This window comes from Maniola jurtina, chromosome 2 (genome assembly GCF_905333055.1).
Source record: "Maniola jurtina chromosome 2, ilManJurt1.1, whole genome shotgun sequence".
In the NCBI taxonomy this organism is placed as follows: domain Eukaryota; kingdom Metazoa; phylum Arthropoda; class Insecta; order Lepidoptera; family Nymphalidae; genus Maniola; species Maniola jurtina.
Genome location: NC_060030.1, coordinates 10,221,981 through 10,237,876, shown reverse-complemented (window position 1 = coordinate 10,237,876; position 15,896 = coordinate 10,221,981). Strand labels below are relative to the sequence as shown.

The following is a 15,896-nucleotide window of genomic DNA, read 5'->3' as shown; positions in this document are numbered from 1 at the left end:
TAGTCGGCTTCTCACCGCAAAATTGCAACAGACACAAAATAGAGTGAACGCAAATTCATGCAATTGAAAGGAAGTAGGTAGGTACATTATGTCTGCATGCGGAAATTCCTAGCATCATTTTATAATATTTAACATTCTGGCACTTGAGTCTTGAACATGGAATATTTTCTTGAGACTTGAAATTGGAATGTATTTTTTATTGCGAAATAAAATTGCGTTTGACGAAAATCTTGCAATAAGATAAAGTATAGGTTAGAACGCGCTTGCCTTAAAGCCTATTCACATCCTATCATGTAGTTATAGGAACTTGACTTTTTATCTCGGAAAATCAAAGCATTCTCGCGACATTTTTAAAAACCTAAATCCACGCAGACGAAGTCGCAGTCAAAAGTAGCAGTAATACGAGTTGTAACAGATACAATACGATTAAATTAAGGAATATCAACCCTTATTGCCGGCTTGGGTAGTTAAGTAGGTAGGTATACTACTTGGTTCATAAACTATGCAAACGGTACGGATTCGGATTTGATAAGAGAAAATGAAAATTGAAAATTAGCGTGGAAACTGAGCATTTCGCGCTGATTACACTCGGAGTTGTTTCCTACAATTCGTTTTAGCACCGTACTCAATGTCTGCTTTAGCGATATATTCTTTAGGTAAGAATCTCCTACTCTAATACTTATCTTAATTATTGTTCTTTTAGTTGTTCTACATTCGATAATAACACTTATGTAGTAACACAGTCGTTTTACCACATAAAGTTAACGTTTGTAATATTATATTGGCATATTACAATTTACAACGGTACCTCAAATTACTACTTAATTAAAAAAAAATTAAAGGTGTATTCAGAACTATATGTTAGCAGATTAATTTACGAGACTATATGTTGGTAAATTGATTTACGAGTATGTTTTTCGTGGCCGCCAGCGTGGTGGATTATGGCCAAATTCTTCTCATTCTGAGAGGAGACCCGTGCTCAGTAGTGTGCCGGCGATGGGTTGAGGATGATGATGACGTTTTTCAAAAATCCTGTGGGTCTGGTTAGCTTAAGGCTGATCTAAAGTAGTATTTTTAACCCCCGACCCAAAAGAGGGGTGTTATAAGTTGAACGTGTGTATCTGTCTGTGGCATCGTAGCTTCTAAACTAATGAATCGATTTAAATTTAGTTTTTTTTTTTTGTTTGAAAGGTGGCTTGATCGAGAGTCTTCTTAGCTATAATCCAAGAAAATCGGTTCTGCCGTTTGAAAATTATCAGCTCTTTTCTAGTTCCTGAAACCTTCACTTGTTGGGGGTGTTATAAATTTTTAATTTACACTTGTAAGTTACTAAAATACAAAGTACTCGTAGTCGTGACCTATTGGCTTTTAGGCCTTAATACTAATGTATTTTACTGTAAAATATAATATATTATTTTGAATCCGATTAAGTTCGGGGGATTTATTTTAAAATGTACGTCTCCATGTCTAAAGCTCTTAAATGAATCTGGCTTTTATACCAATTCTATTATGCTGGGTTAAATATTGTTCACTTTTTTGGAGGACCTTATTTGCCCTTAAATAATTAAAGGATAAAGAAAGCTTAGCTGGGTAATCTTATTAAGAGTAAAATATGTTGAGGTTTTGTAATTTTTGTTGAAAATAATATTATAATGTGTAACTTTTTATACTTACGAGTACCTACCCTGAAAAAATTATCAACTAACTTAATTATATCTACTAATGTTGCTTGCTTGGTGTGTTGTAATTTGTAACCTTTAATTAGAGTTTCTTTAGCTCCAAGTACGTGACATGAGAAAACTATGCCAATTTTCTAGTTACTACCACAGTGTTTAGGCACACTGTGGTAGTAACTAGAAAATTTCTAGTTTTTATTCTAGTTATAATTTTTCTTCTAATCACTGAGTGGTTTGCGCATTATTACTAGTCGAATCGGCTGTTACTCGTATGTACCTAGTACCTCTAATGGTAACTTAGTAACTTCTAAATTAAGTTTTGCTTTGGAAATGTATTATAATAGTTTTGATTTTGCCTAGTGCTTCACTCGTATACAAGCTAGGTATATTACAAACGTAGGTTACTCGTACATATTCATATCGTTTTTCGTACACAGCACAAACTAGAACTTACACCAAATTCCATCGAATTATCTCTAAATCACTTTAGTTTCTACTAATATTAATATATACTAATATTATGTTTCCCAAATTGATGGAGTTAACCTATTTGTATTATAATTATTTATAGCGATAGCAGTGGCTATATTCCACGTAAGTAACATAAATGGAATGAAGGATTCTGACATAAAAAACGTTTTGGGACAGCTGTACAAAAAAGGCTCTCTACGTTCGCCTTTGGATCAATCACTAGAAAGGGATGAATATGGCAATGATGTTCAAGAACTGCTTGAAAACATCGCTCGAAGTCCGCAAGTCCAAATAGGGTTCCCTGACAAAGACAACGAACTTCTAATAAATGAAAAAGAGCGAAAGGATAAACATGGCCGGCATCGATATTGGCCGTGGACGCAGATTCTGTATGTTAAACCTGCGTGGTTGAAGTCAGTTTATACTCCACGGAAGCAAAATTATCTTATGAATGACATGGAACAAGAAGATGGTGATAAAGATCTTGGTGACTACTCCAAGGTCTACTTGGTACTGGATCCAGATGCTGATATAACTGAGGCAGATGTTAGAGATTTAAGCAACATGTAAGTAAAACAATTTAAACTACATTTTGAAATCTTTCGAAGTTTTTTAAAGACCGAACTAAATAAACGTTATGTTATATAACTTAATATGTTATATAACGTTACGGTAGCCTAAATGATTCTGGATCCCGGGCACGCACCTTCAACTTTTCGGAGTTAAGTGCTTTTTAACCTATGATGTATCAATTGCTTTAACGGTGAAGAAAAAAAGAGTGAGGAAACCGGCATGCCTGAGAGTTCTTCATAATGTTCTCAAAGGTTTGGGAAGTCTGCTAATCTGTACTTGGCCAGAGCATGCTAGTGTATGGCCATACCCTTTTCAATCTGAGAGGACACCCGTACTCAGTAGTGAGCCGGTGATGGGTCGATAATGATGATGAATGCTGGTTATGATAAATCAAATTAAACCTTCCTTTGATGCTATGATTTTTTAGTGGCTAATATTTAATTGTTTTTAGGGTGTCATCAGTTCTTGAAAAACCTAGCACCCAAAGAAAGTCTTCGCTAAAAGATCTTATCCAAAAGAAACGTCGATATAAAGTTTTTATAATAAAAGATAATAGTCGAAGACGAATGCGAGATTCAAAAGAAAGTAAGCAAACATCATTTAATGACTAAGCTTTCTTTTTTACTTGAAGTTCTTTAGATACTTCAGATTAATTAGGTTTAAAGAAATTGAGACTTTTTCTTTCTCCTTTTCAAACTTGCTTCAAAAAATCCACAGCAATGATATTATGTTTGGCTTCTACAATTCAGGTAAGTATGTCATAACATACTTGTATGTTTATAAATGGCTTTATAATAATTTTGTATTCTTAAATGCATTTAATACTAGAGAGGGTCGAAGTCTAATTTGGTTTTAAAATACTTTGAGCGCGATTGATTTGATATTTATTATCTTTTGGCTTTTGTGGATAGATCATGGGGATAGACATTGAAATTTTTGTAAGGAACTTGGTTTTCAGGATAAGATATATCCAAAATGTTAACTCAAAGTATTAGTTCTAAGTAAGCCAAGTTGCATTTAAATCCATTAAGTGGTTCAGCGTGAGGTTTGAACAGACCACAAATTAAAAAAAAATACTATGCTCATAAGTAAGTAAGTATATCGATAATTTAATGCTTGCTCCGATTAAAATTTTCAAAACATGTGTTAATGCACAGAAATTATCCAGTACTGTTTTATTATACCTATATACTTACCTTATTTAATTTCGATCTATACCTCATTTCTATAAATAAATGGAAGTTCGATAAATCCATTTTACATTTTCATTTTCAATTGAACTGATTTAGGCAGCACAATTAAAAATTACTTATGATCAGTGCATTTGGCATGCGATTTAGTAAAATGAACACCGTGAATTGGAGTTATGTAGGTATACGAACGGGATTATGCTCCAATATTTCATCGTGAACAATTTGCAATAATAAATTAAATTATTGGATAACGGTGAAATGTTGGTTTTATAGAAACTAGGATTTACTGCGTAGGTGAACAGATTAGTTATGAACGTAAATATAGTGTAAACTTTTAAATAGAATAAGAAATATCAAGTACTCGTAGAAATAAAATAAATAAAATAATGTCTAAGGCGAACTTTGCAGCATTTCTATAGAAATGGTGAATGATGGACCCGTGGTGCGGACACCATATGTTTTTCAGACTATCTACGTGGCGTCACATTGCATCTTTTGCAACTAATGCCATAATTTAATAGAAAGTACTGTTAAGTATTCTGTGATAATAGGCTAACCATCAAGCGCGAGGTTTTCGCTACTCATATTCACTCCAGTACCAATTAGTAGGAAGTAAGGACTTACAGTAGCCGGCAGGAACTAGTATACATCGACCTTTAGAAAGAGATTTCGGTTTCGTAGAGCGTTGTCTCTGTTACTCATATGTATGTGACGTTTTGTCGGTCTCAACGACAGAGACAAAGCTCTACGAAACCACTCTCTTTCTAAAGGTCCATGTGCAATCCTGCCGGCTACTATAGCTAGTATTTATTCATGTTTAGCACCGTAGGCGTAACATGACATTGTAGACTCGATAATAATTCAACAAAATTACATTTTCACTAATATTCGTGGAATCATGGTAAATAACTAACGAGATGTGTTATGTCTACGTATTACAGAGTACGAGGAAAAAGATTCAATAGAACGAGATTACATACCGAAGAGATCCCGAGCAGAATACGGTGGAGGCGGTGGAGGTCGGACTGCAATACCTTACATCGGACATCGAGGCGATATATTTGAGAGAGCATAAGTTGCACTTTTTATTGTTGAAAGATTTTCTTCTCCTTTCAAGCAAATGATTATAATGAAAACTATAATTTTCGTTAAACTAAAGTTCTTCGTCATTAATTGTGTTAGCAAAAGTGTGTCCGTCTATTATTTTTCAAGGCGATCTTGACAATAATATAGGCATATGAAGATAAATTCAGATTGATCAGATGAAGGCGTGGACAACGGTTAGATAATTTAATATGAGTATAATTACCTAATTATAAACTAATCTTTGATCTTTACCAAATTAATATTGTAGGCAGGTTTTTCACACCCGATGCCAGTGCCAGTTTATAATACTTAAGATTAGATAATAGCCGCTTATTCGTCCGTGTGGATATAGTTTTAAAAAATCCCGTGGAAAGTCTTCGATTTTCCGGCTTAAAAAGTAGTCAATGTGGTGAGTCATTCATTCAGTCACTGTCGCGAGGATATCCAAACCATCCATAATTTCACATATTTTGTAATATTAGTAAGATTAACGATAAAATAAAACTTCATTATGGATTTAAATGCTTTACTAATGCATATTTTCTATAATTTATTAAGAGTATATCACAGTCATCACTTTAATAAGTGCATCAATATAAATAGTTTACTCCTGTATTAATACAATTAAGTAGGTACCTATGTATGTATAAATTGAATTTCTATGAAGTTATTAATAAATAGTTTGACTAGAATTTACTTATACAATGAATGTTTTAAATAAAAATATTGATGCTTATAGTTATACATATCTGCACTATTTTATAAAAAGGACGAATTTCACCATAATTAGGTACTTACTTTGACAACTGAACAATATCAATTTTATTTACCCAGTGACTTTTTATGAAGAAAGATTAACTTATCCATTATGTAAGCAGTGAAATTACATCAAGGATAGTAATAATAATTATCTCCAAAGAAGGCTGTTGTTATTATTTTGAATATTTTTGCCAATATCATCAGTATCTATTTCAATTACTGCGCCACTCAGGCGTTGTCCAAATACAACGCGATTATAATCGTGCGAGTAAGCGACCATCGCGTCGCGTGTTCGCTGCGAGGTGTCGTAATAATTTTCGAATTTGCTATGATCGCGCTTTCGCGTTCCATATACGATTCCATACAGCACGAGTAAAAAAAACTATTTCATTGTAGTATAAATGTATTTCTTAATCATCTCTTATATTAAAAGAAAATCATAGCTTTGATGAAGATACCTAAAAGTACAAGGTAATTATTTGTAACATATTTTTGTATTCGCCCTTTCTATTAAACAATTTTAGTAACCATACTAAGTAAAATGGTGCATTATCAATGTTTGGTGTTCTACAATCAGTGTGAATCCTATCTTATATTTGTGCTGATAAATGACATCCCATTCTCACTATTGTTAGCACACACTAATATATTTATTTTTATGAATTTGCTTCGCACTCAGCAAAACCTATATCCGACGAGTGACGTTTTAATTTGAGTGCAATGAATAAAGCAAAAAAACTTTACCTACGGATTGTAGATAACCATTGTAAAAATTAAACTCAGTATTGAAATTTGGAATATTATTTGAAAACTTAGAATTTAGTTTTTTAACATAGTAATATAACTTTCAGTAACACAATACAATATGTCATGCTCTCAATAATATGGACATATTACTTACAGTATATCGCAATTACAGTGAATCACGTAAAATTATTTAAGCAAAAAATGGTAAGTTAGGTACTGTGTTTCATACAGCTTCTTGAATGGCATAATATATTATCTAATTAAATATAGTTCTATAGATAATAAATGTCGCTATTTAAATTATCTTAATTACCTACGTAACTAAGTAACTATAAATATTAATAGTAATTGATCCTTTGATAAATATATTTTGGGACTTAAACAATAATTGACTAGAATATGCAAGCTAAGTTATACTTTAATTTTGACTAGGCCATACTTAAGAATTAATAAACACAAAAATACAATTACAAAAGTACCTATTTTGGGTAGGTATGACTTGTAGTCGTCAGTATGGAATAATTAATGATTATTGTTTATTTGAGATCGACTATCTACTTAAAGGCGAGTCTAGACTATCACGTGACATGTTATCATAACATATTCAGATTGATTGTAATATACCATTTACATATGTTATACTTACATACCTAATATTATAATACGCATGGCGACATTGAAAAAACAATGTTATACACTTTACAATTTATGGCCACATTTACAATAACACCTTCATGATATTATAGTTACATAACAAGTCGCACAAAGTTCCATAACGCGTTCAAACGAATATAAACATGATAAATGCTTAACTATGTTTTCTAACATTAAACCATGGTAGTTATAGACTCACCTTTAGTTATGTGACAATCACCTATGTTACAAAAATATTAAATAAATAAGTAATAATATGCAGATAAAATAAATTTTAAATTATTTTGTCAAAGAACTCTGATCTATGTATAAATAAGTATTTTTGGCATAAGCGTACTTTATGATAAAATATAATTAATGGACAATTATTCGTCAGGCACAATAATACGACTCTATAAATAAATAGTTTGCTTATATTATTCATTTTAGGGCAAAGAACGGTGGTAGGTACAGTGAGAATCAGTAAAAAGGCAGTCTCTCATTTTTATTACTTAGACAGATGGATAAAATACTAAATGAAGATCTTAATCAAACTAGGTATTTATATCAAAAATTAGCTTAGTTTTATAGGCCTGTTGTATCCTTTTCCTGATGACACTTATTTGCTGACTGCTAATATTTTTTTTCTTAAGGTGGATGCGACGGGTCTGCCCGCAAAATTCAAATTTAATTTAAATTTTGCGGGCAGACCCGTCTCATGCCCCTTAAATATAATAAATAATATTATGCTTAGGTATAAGGTGACTTTTATAATTCTCAGTATTTATTACTTAAATGTCTAAGAGATCGTTTGCATCTTCAAGATTTGTTGTTGGAAGACGAGAAAATAGGAATAGTTTCACTATTTCACTTATTTTAAAATAATTAGTCAATTAATTAGGTATAGAAAAACTTGATATTTGTATCATAATCATAATGCATGTAATTATTATGTACATATTCAGTGGATATGAAAAATGGGATATATTTAACATAATATTGATAAAATATATAAAGATTATAGATTTAGTAGTTAGATTATAAATAATAACAAATACTGATCTAAAATATCTACTATGTCCCATTGACTTTATATGTGATTATAGTCGGTGACTAGGAATGGTTTATTTTGAATTCCAGTCAAAGTTTTCAATTCTGAAACACACACGATTCGTACCGATACGTGTCCAACGTGACTCCTAAAAGTTGTAATAATGTTGTAAAATTATCGTCGGTTTGACGTGTTTCGTAGGTATACTTTGTACTTATTACAACATTTTAGGTAATTTTTATAATCGTTTAAGCCTGAAATACAAATATTTCAGGCTTTAACGATTTCTATGCGCTGCATAAATACATGCCAGTTACATACCTACATAACAATAATAAAATAGCACAGTGAGATGATAAATAACATGAATTGTAGAATGCACAGTAATCGCAAAACAAGTAGTGCAATATGAAGTTGCAACATGGTAGTCTGCGCAATGACAGCCAAGGCCATAAGCCCCACTGAGATCTGTTTTTGTACACTGCGGAGTCGTAATGCCTCGTGTTCAGATCGGACTACTTGCTTTGCTTTCACTGTAACAAATAAATTAATCTTTTTAAGATTTTGATATTCTCATGGTTCTATTCTTATGAGAGGAGAAAATATTGTCCGTTACTACCTTTAAGTTAATGACAAATTAATTTAAAACAATTTACATGCAACTACTAACTGGGTACAATAAGCAAGATAAGAGCAGCGTCCAAACCTTCGAATATTGGAAAGAATTTAAAAAGGTATGTAGATACCTAATCTTAACGCTTTATTTACTCTTTATAATTCTAGCAATACAGCAAACGCCAAAAGTAATCTACTTAATAATAATTAAAATAGCCATTTAATTTTTCAGTATTCAGAGTCGGGCCCCGCGTCGTGATCTTTCGTGACGAAAGTGTGTTGCTACGTACGAAATCTTGTCTCTTGTGTTGTACCGTGTGTTATTCGCCCATTGAGGCCTATTACACTATCAATATTGTCATGCGATACGCGATATCGTGATCCTTTATCGAGGAAATATTGATGGTTATCTATATTGACAGGATCGCAATGTGTTCGGATGTTCTTGAAATCCTGCGATCCAAGAATCGCAATACGGTACCTATTGATAAGCGGCTAACTTATTTTAGCAGCTAAAGGAGCATCCGCACTTGGGAGCTGAGCGATTTAGTTTCCACTCGTTTTATGTGGAGTGGAATGAGTTTTCAACTTTATCCACTTGCACATCTGCGAGCTGAGCGGTTCATGATCCGAATAGCTCGCTGGTGTGGATATTCTCCTTCAGGATTCTAACTTGGTGCTGGGGCAGCTAGGGCATCTGAACGGAAGTATTTGAGCATTTCATAGCTGCCATAGAGAAGCTTGAGCTTCTTTTTTAGACGCTATGGCCGCAAAAGTATCTAGACGCTCATGCGATTGTAGCCAGCGCCCAGCCTTATTAGTGCAACATAAAGTTAAATTAGGTAATCATTAGTCTACTTAACGCAATTGATCCCACTCCAGGCTATTCACAATATCTCCTTTATTAGATTTAAGCATATCGTGCACCTTACACAATAATTTATTATATACTGATATCATTAATTGAAACATTCACTTACCTATATGCTTTTATGTACCTTCAACAAGAAAGTAACCCATTCCGAAAATACAAAAATATGCTTTTTTTCATGCTACTTCAAATTGGTTCACCTACTTTTAATTTTTATCGATGACTACTAGTATATTAATAATATTAATAAAGAGAGCCACTTCAATTTTTATCTTTTAACGTTAATTGCACACCAGAACCACTAATTCAAAATTCAATATTTATGAATTTTGGGTTAGGTTACTTTAGTTTTGAAGGTGCGATGTATTTAAAACATAAGCATACCTAGCACAATATGTTGCTTCGCTAGTATAGCAATCTAATGGACCCTTTAATTTCTACTCTTGATGAATCAATCATTCCTTACCCCTACTTAGCTAACCGCGTTCACTTACAGTTTATGAACACTTGAAGTTTTTGTTATTGTTACACTGGTGTTTTGAATTGTAAGTTCTTTGTTATAATTTAATCTGTGACTCCCAGCCGCCGCGGAGGCGATACTCGTCACCCTCAGAGGTAGTTAGGACGCGACATACAACAAAGGACTCCCATGCCTTTGTAGAGCGATCCTCTCCGTTTGTTCCTCCATAGGCCGTTAACGTCGTCGCCTTTAAGCGCAACAGTAGTCTCTGCAACAATAGGTAGGTTATACTGGCGCTGATTTAACCAATCTACAATGAATTACATGGTGGATTACATACACGATTTATCATTACAGATTGCCTCGAGGAGCTATACGACGTTAGAATATATATCTGGTAACACTAGGGTGTGTACATTGTATAAATATGTAAGAAATACATTTTCAAACGTTAACAAACACTTGTTAGAAGTATATTTACAAGAAAATGAAATAAGTTAGAAAACAGAAGATAAGTTGTGTGTAGAGAAAATCTACGTGTTAATATTTATAGATAATAAAGAAAACGAAATATCTAAACTCGATATCTGAACGCATAAAATTGTCGTATATGGGATTATACTTCACAGAAATATTGAAATATGTAAATGTCGTGCGTGGGGAAAATAAAGAAACGTTTCTTATTTTCCTTGGTATGTTTCTAATATCCTTGAAGGGTTTCACACCCTACACAAAGCTCGTAATACTAGCATGTAAATGGGGGCTATGCAGTATGCTTTACTTCTCTGATCTGTGAACTATGCCTCGGGGAGCTATTAGCTGCGTAATGCACTCGCAATCAACATATGTAGTTTTGATTATGGTTCTTGAAGCTGATATTATTCTACTTGAAATAAAATAATCCATATTGGTTGATGTTATCAAGCAAAATATATTAAACAATTTAAAATGTAATTGTGTAGGTACCTATTTGAAAGACCACCGAGGTGGATCTAATAGGTGAAAATCCTATAAATAAACTGATTTCTTCTCTAGAGCTTCCGATATCTTAAAGAGATTTCGGAATTCCGATAGTAAAAAACCAGCCAAGTGCGAGTCAGACTCGCGCACCGAGGGTTCCGTGGTATTTTTTTTGACATTTTGCACGATAACTCAAAAACTATTATGCATAAAAATAAATAAAAATCTGTTTTAGAATGTACAGGTAAAGTCCTTTCGTATAATACCCCACATGGTACAGTTATCTTACTTTGAAAATTGTAACACATTTCATTTTTTTTAAATGATGTAACCACAAATTCACAGTTTTCAGATTTATTCTTTTAGTTGTGCTATAAGACCTACCAACCTGCCAAATTTCATGATTCTAGGTCAACGCGAAGTATCCTATAGGATTTCTTGACAGACACGACGGACGGACGGACGGACAGGCCGACAGACAGACAACAAATTGATCCTATAAGGGTTCCGTTTTTACTTTTGGGGTACGGAACCCTAAAAAGAAGGTTTTAAAATAAGTTTACCTAGATGATTAAGGTTCTCATGCTGGGGGAGGTACTCCTGTATGTCGTTGACGATCCTTGTGATTTCCTGCGTGTCCTTGGCGATGCTGCATAGTTCCTCCTGGTTGAAGTCAGGCGTGATCTGCTTGCACAGCAATATCTGACTGATCACGTTGCCGAAGTTCGAGGGACCCGCACGGTTTTCTGTCAAAAATAAAGTACTGTCATAGGTACGATAAATCAATTTCCGTACAGTAAAAGATAAATGTAATGTTATCTAATTTAACGTCTACGCTTACGCAGCCGGTGTGTTTCAGCTCAACACCACGTTGCGTTGTCTAATGTATCAATACAATAGCGTTGTATAATATGACGCAAATATTTTTGCAGCTTAACTTTTTTAGGGTTCCGTACCTCAATAGGAAAACGGAACCCTTATAGGGTCTGTCTGTCTGTCTGTCCATCGTGTCTGTCAAGGAACCTATAGGGTACTTCCCGTTGACCTAGAATCATGAAATTTGGCAGGTAGGTCTTATAGTACAAATACAGGAATAAATCTGAAAAGCGCGAATTTGTGGTTATATCATGTTAAAAAAATTAAAATGTGTTTCAATTTTCAAAGTAAAATAACTATACCAAGTGGGGTATCATATGAAAGGGCTTTACCCGTACATTCTAAAATAGATTTTTACTTATTTTTATGCATAGTAGTTTTTGATTTATCGTGCAAAATGTTGGAAAAAATACCCGAGTACGGAATCCTCAGTGCGCGAGTCTGACTCGCACTTGGCAGGTTTTTTTTTCATTTAACATTTATATCTACTATGTGTTTAGGAATTCGAGCTGTGTAAAACTACGTTAGGAAGATGAACAAGTTAAGCCAGACGGTAATTTCTAAGACCTTCAATATTTAGCAAGGGCTTGGCATTCAGTAATTGTGATTGAGCAAGGGCTGAATGACAATTACCTACTGAGCGGTTTTAGGTGAATAATAAGACACAGGTTATTAATGTTAAACTAAATGTAAGTGAAATAAAAGATAATATAAGTAGAGAAATTGTTTCATTTATAGTACTTCATTCAAGTAGTAACTATTCCTTTATGTAATGGTTGCCAATCATTTGATTTATCAGAATTTTGTAATTCTACATAACAAGAGTCTAATATTGGATTGGATTCCACTATCTTGGTGAGAAGAAACAGAACGAAACTAGTAGGCAGCGTCTATTTTCAAAAAAGTTACAACATCAATTTTAATATAAGTAAAACCAATACATTCATGTGTCGTCCTGTGCGCGTTGAAAATGGGGTGTGTCTTCAATAAAAAACGATGCGGCAAAAATTCCTTTGATGTTTGTCACAAAACCGGAAAAAGCGATTGGAGTGCGTAAGTTGAATACCTTTGACTGAAATATAAGTGCGCGTCTAATTTTCAACGAATCTGGTGCACAACGAAAATTTTCATTGGTGTGGACTCTACTTAGGCCACAAGTCTTTAAAAGTGTAGGTAAAGATTAAGACTTAATTTTTAGGGTTCCGTAATATATCACTTTGTTGTCCGTCAGTCCGTCCGTCGTGTCCGTTAAGAAAACCTATAGGGTACTTCCCATTGAACTAGAATCATGAAATTTGGCAAATAGGTAGGTCTTATAGCACAAGTACAGGAATAAATCTGCAAACCGCGAATTCGTGGTTGCAATCAATTTAAATAAAAAAAAAATTAAAATGCGTTTCAATTTTCAAACATTTCAACTTTACTTATACATTCGAAAACAGATTTTATTTATTTTTATGTATAATAATTTTTGATTTATCGTGCAAAATGTTGGAAACAATACCCGAGTAAAATACTCGCGCACTAAGGGTTCCGCCCTTAGTGCGCGAGTCTGACTCAGACTTGCCGGTTTTCCTTAGTTACCATAGTATGAAGTCATGTCCATAGGCACGAGCTGCACGAGCCGATGGCACTTGGCAAGCTCTCGGAGGAGTAGTTGGGACATAAAGTACAGCAGCACCAACTGGGGCTGGTCTGCGCAGCCTTCGCTTGTTGACCTGGACAGAACAAGGTGAGATTAAGTACGTATTTGAACAGACTAATGTTACTAGATAACAAGCGGTACAAGACACTGGAGTGTGGAAATTCCTGCATTGCCGTGGTAGTAGATGGCAGTAAGCAAAAAAGTAAGTTTGTTCTACTATGGTACTTGATTCACCTGGGTTGATTTATTAGATTAGTAAATTTGAATACCCTTTAACTTATTATGTTTGTGAAAAACTGTTAACACTCAATTTTCATTACTTGTTCAACAACAAATAGTGTGTCGTAGAGGTACCGCGTAGAGGTGCTACGTCTCTGCACTTGTCATCGTCCCTTCTGGTAAAAATTGCGCTTTCAGAGCATTATTTAATGGAAACCTGTAGCAGATCTTCGAAGGGACAGGATAAAAGTTTTTTTGAACTTCAGTTCAGAATATGAGGAATGTTTTTTTGTTCCTGTACAAGTTAGCCCTTTACTGCGATTTTATCTGGCGGTAAGTAAAGATGCAGTCTTAGATGGTAAGCGGGCTACACTGGAAGGGGTACGGCAGTTTCATTAAAGCCCATACCCCTGTTTAGTTTCTCAGTATGAATGAAATCCAACTTTGATGGTTCCATATTTATATTCGAAATTCAAATATTATACCTGTTTAATTATTTCTCAAAAGTTCTTTGTAGAACTTCCGTTTGATTATAACCTTTCGTTTGTAGAGTTCTTCAAATAGTCACAAAAGCTAATCAATCAAGCTGACGCATTGTCACGTCCGCAAACTTTGACTTCCTCTCAGCTCACTGCAATGCCCCTGTTGCCTCCCACCTTCATTTGCGCCTCTGCGATTCATATTATTCTCAACGAGACAATGCCTCAATCTCTGTATCTCTCTCCCTCTGTATTTATTACGTACAAAAGCAAAATATTGTGAACATTTCAGAATTTAATGAGAAAAGTCTGATACGCCGTGTTTTTGTCATTTTTGTATTTACAGCAAGAATCAAAATAACATTCTCTTTGATTAAATGTTAACTATTTATAGCTGACCTTTTCGCTGATTATATAAAAAATACTCATTACTCATACAAGTCGAAAGTTATCGCAAAAATCAGAATAATTAGTTCTGTAGCAGCCATCAATAAGAGTATTTTTTTAAATACAGTCTTACTTGTAATTAAACTCAAACTAAATTCTAAATTATTGTATTCGAATAGCTTTTACAATAGGTATGTTCATTTGAATCGTGATGGTGTGCCTACCGAACATGTCTTTTTGAAATCTTGCTTTTTGCTAAGTATTCTCGTCAACTTGAAATGGGCCTTGATCTGAGAACAAGCTCGCCACAAAATCACTGGCAATACTATATAAAAAATAAGTCTAGTAATCAAATAGAAAAGTTTTATTGTTGTTGTATTTCATTTATTTACGTAATAAAAAGTTTGAATCACTTTGTTTTTGTTTCAAAATTCTAGTCTTTCTCTAGGATAAAATGTAGGAGTGGCAAATGGCCCTTTTTCCAGCAGTTGAAAGCCACACGAATGGTCATTTTACTACTTTTATATTTTTAGTGCAAGCGTTGAGTGGAAAACTTTTGCCATTGTAGTTTTTCTTGTATATTTAATTTGGGAGAGACTGTTGCGTGTTTTGGCTATTTAACATGTACATAAATAAGTAAATTCTACCTCGAGTTGAGGGTTACGATCAAATTTTTACCACCCATAGAAAGGAGCCAAATAAATAGTAGATATTTAGCCATCAGACCGTCCAATTTTATATACAAACCGCCCCTATGGATTAGCATTTTCTCAGATGATGGCTATTTCCCACAGGAATCAGAATAAGTATATTGTTGCCGTGCCAATAGGCAGTGACCTGTAATTGTGCATTACCTATATTGTAAAAAGTAGACTTATATTCATGGTTTAGTTCATTTACGTTGCTTTGGATGCTAGTGATATTGTTCTTTCAAATTGTTTTTGTAATATTCCGATGAGTGAGCTAATAATTTTTACTATTTTTGTTCAATTTTAGTCATTTTCTAATTTTTAAAATACTAGGTGGCGGATGAACGGATACCCGAAGAGCATTTTATCTAAGCGTTGCGAATCAAAAATTAAAGAAGTGATATTAGTTTCGTGCCTACATATATACAGATGTTGGTGTCTGGTACAAAAATCATTGGAAGCGCAGTGGATGGGATAAGTAGGTCTGCTCATGGGTAGTATGTATT

General features: G+C 33.9%; 2 protein-coding genes across 3 annotated transcripts in view; one reads left to right on the top strand and one right to left on the bottom strand.

The window, feature by feature from the left end:
• The first annotated feature begins 468 nt into the window (after positions 1–468).
• LOC123873327 lies at positions 469–6,893 on the top strand. The gene is made up of 4 exons (XM_045918138.1): positions 469–656; positions 2,248–2,713; positions 3,172–3,305; positions 4,855–6,893. The coding sequence occupies exons 1-4, from the start codon at positions 629–631 to the stop codon at positions 4,986–4,988; spliced, it is 762 nt and encodes a 253-aa protein (XP_045774094.1). The 5' UTR covers positions 469–628; the 3' UTR covers positions 4,989–6,893.
• A 1,593-nt stretch (positions 6,894–8,486) lies between these two features.
• LOC123873335 (syntaxin-23) overlaps positions 8,487–15,896 on the bottom strand; it is a 126,013-nt gene continuing 118,603 nt past the window's right edge. For both annotated transcript variants that reach the window (XM_045918149.1, XM_045918159.1), the window contains 3 exons: positions 13,556–13,689; positions 11,659–11,841; positions 8,487–10,403 (listed from right to left, as the gene is read on the bottom strand). In XM_045918149.1, coding sequence (XP_045774105.1) covers positions 10,285–10,403; positions 11,659–11,841; positions 13,556–13,689 — 436 coding nt within the window. In that variant the 3' untranslated portion in view covers positions 8,487–10,284. The remainder of the gene's footprint in view (positions 10,404–11,658; positions 11,842–13,555; positions 13,690–15,896) is intronic.

Excerpts from the sequence above, each read along its gene's own strand:
- LOC123873327 (XM_045918138.1), top strand. The coding sequence starts at position 629 with ATGTCTGCTTTAGCGATATATTCTTTAG. Across the intron at positions 657-2,247 it reads TTTAGCGATATATTCTTTAG|CGATAGCAGTGGCTATATTC; the intron begins GTAAGAATCTCC and ends AATTATTTATAG. Across the intron at positions 2,714-3,171 it reads GTTAGAGATTTAAGCAACAT|GGTGTCATCAGTTCTTGAAA; the intron begins GTAAGTAAAACA and ends AATTGTTTTTAG.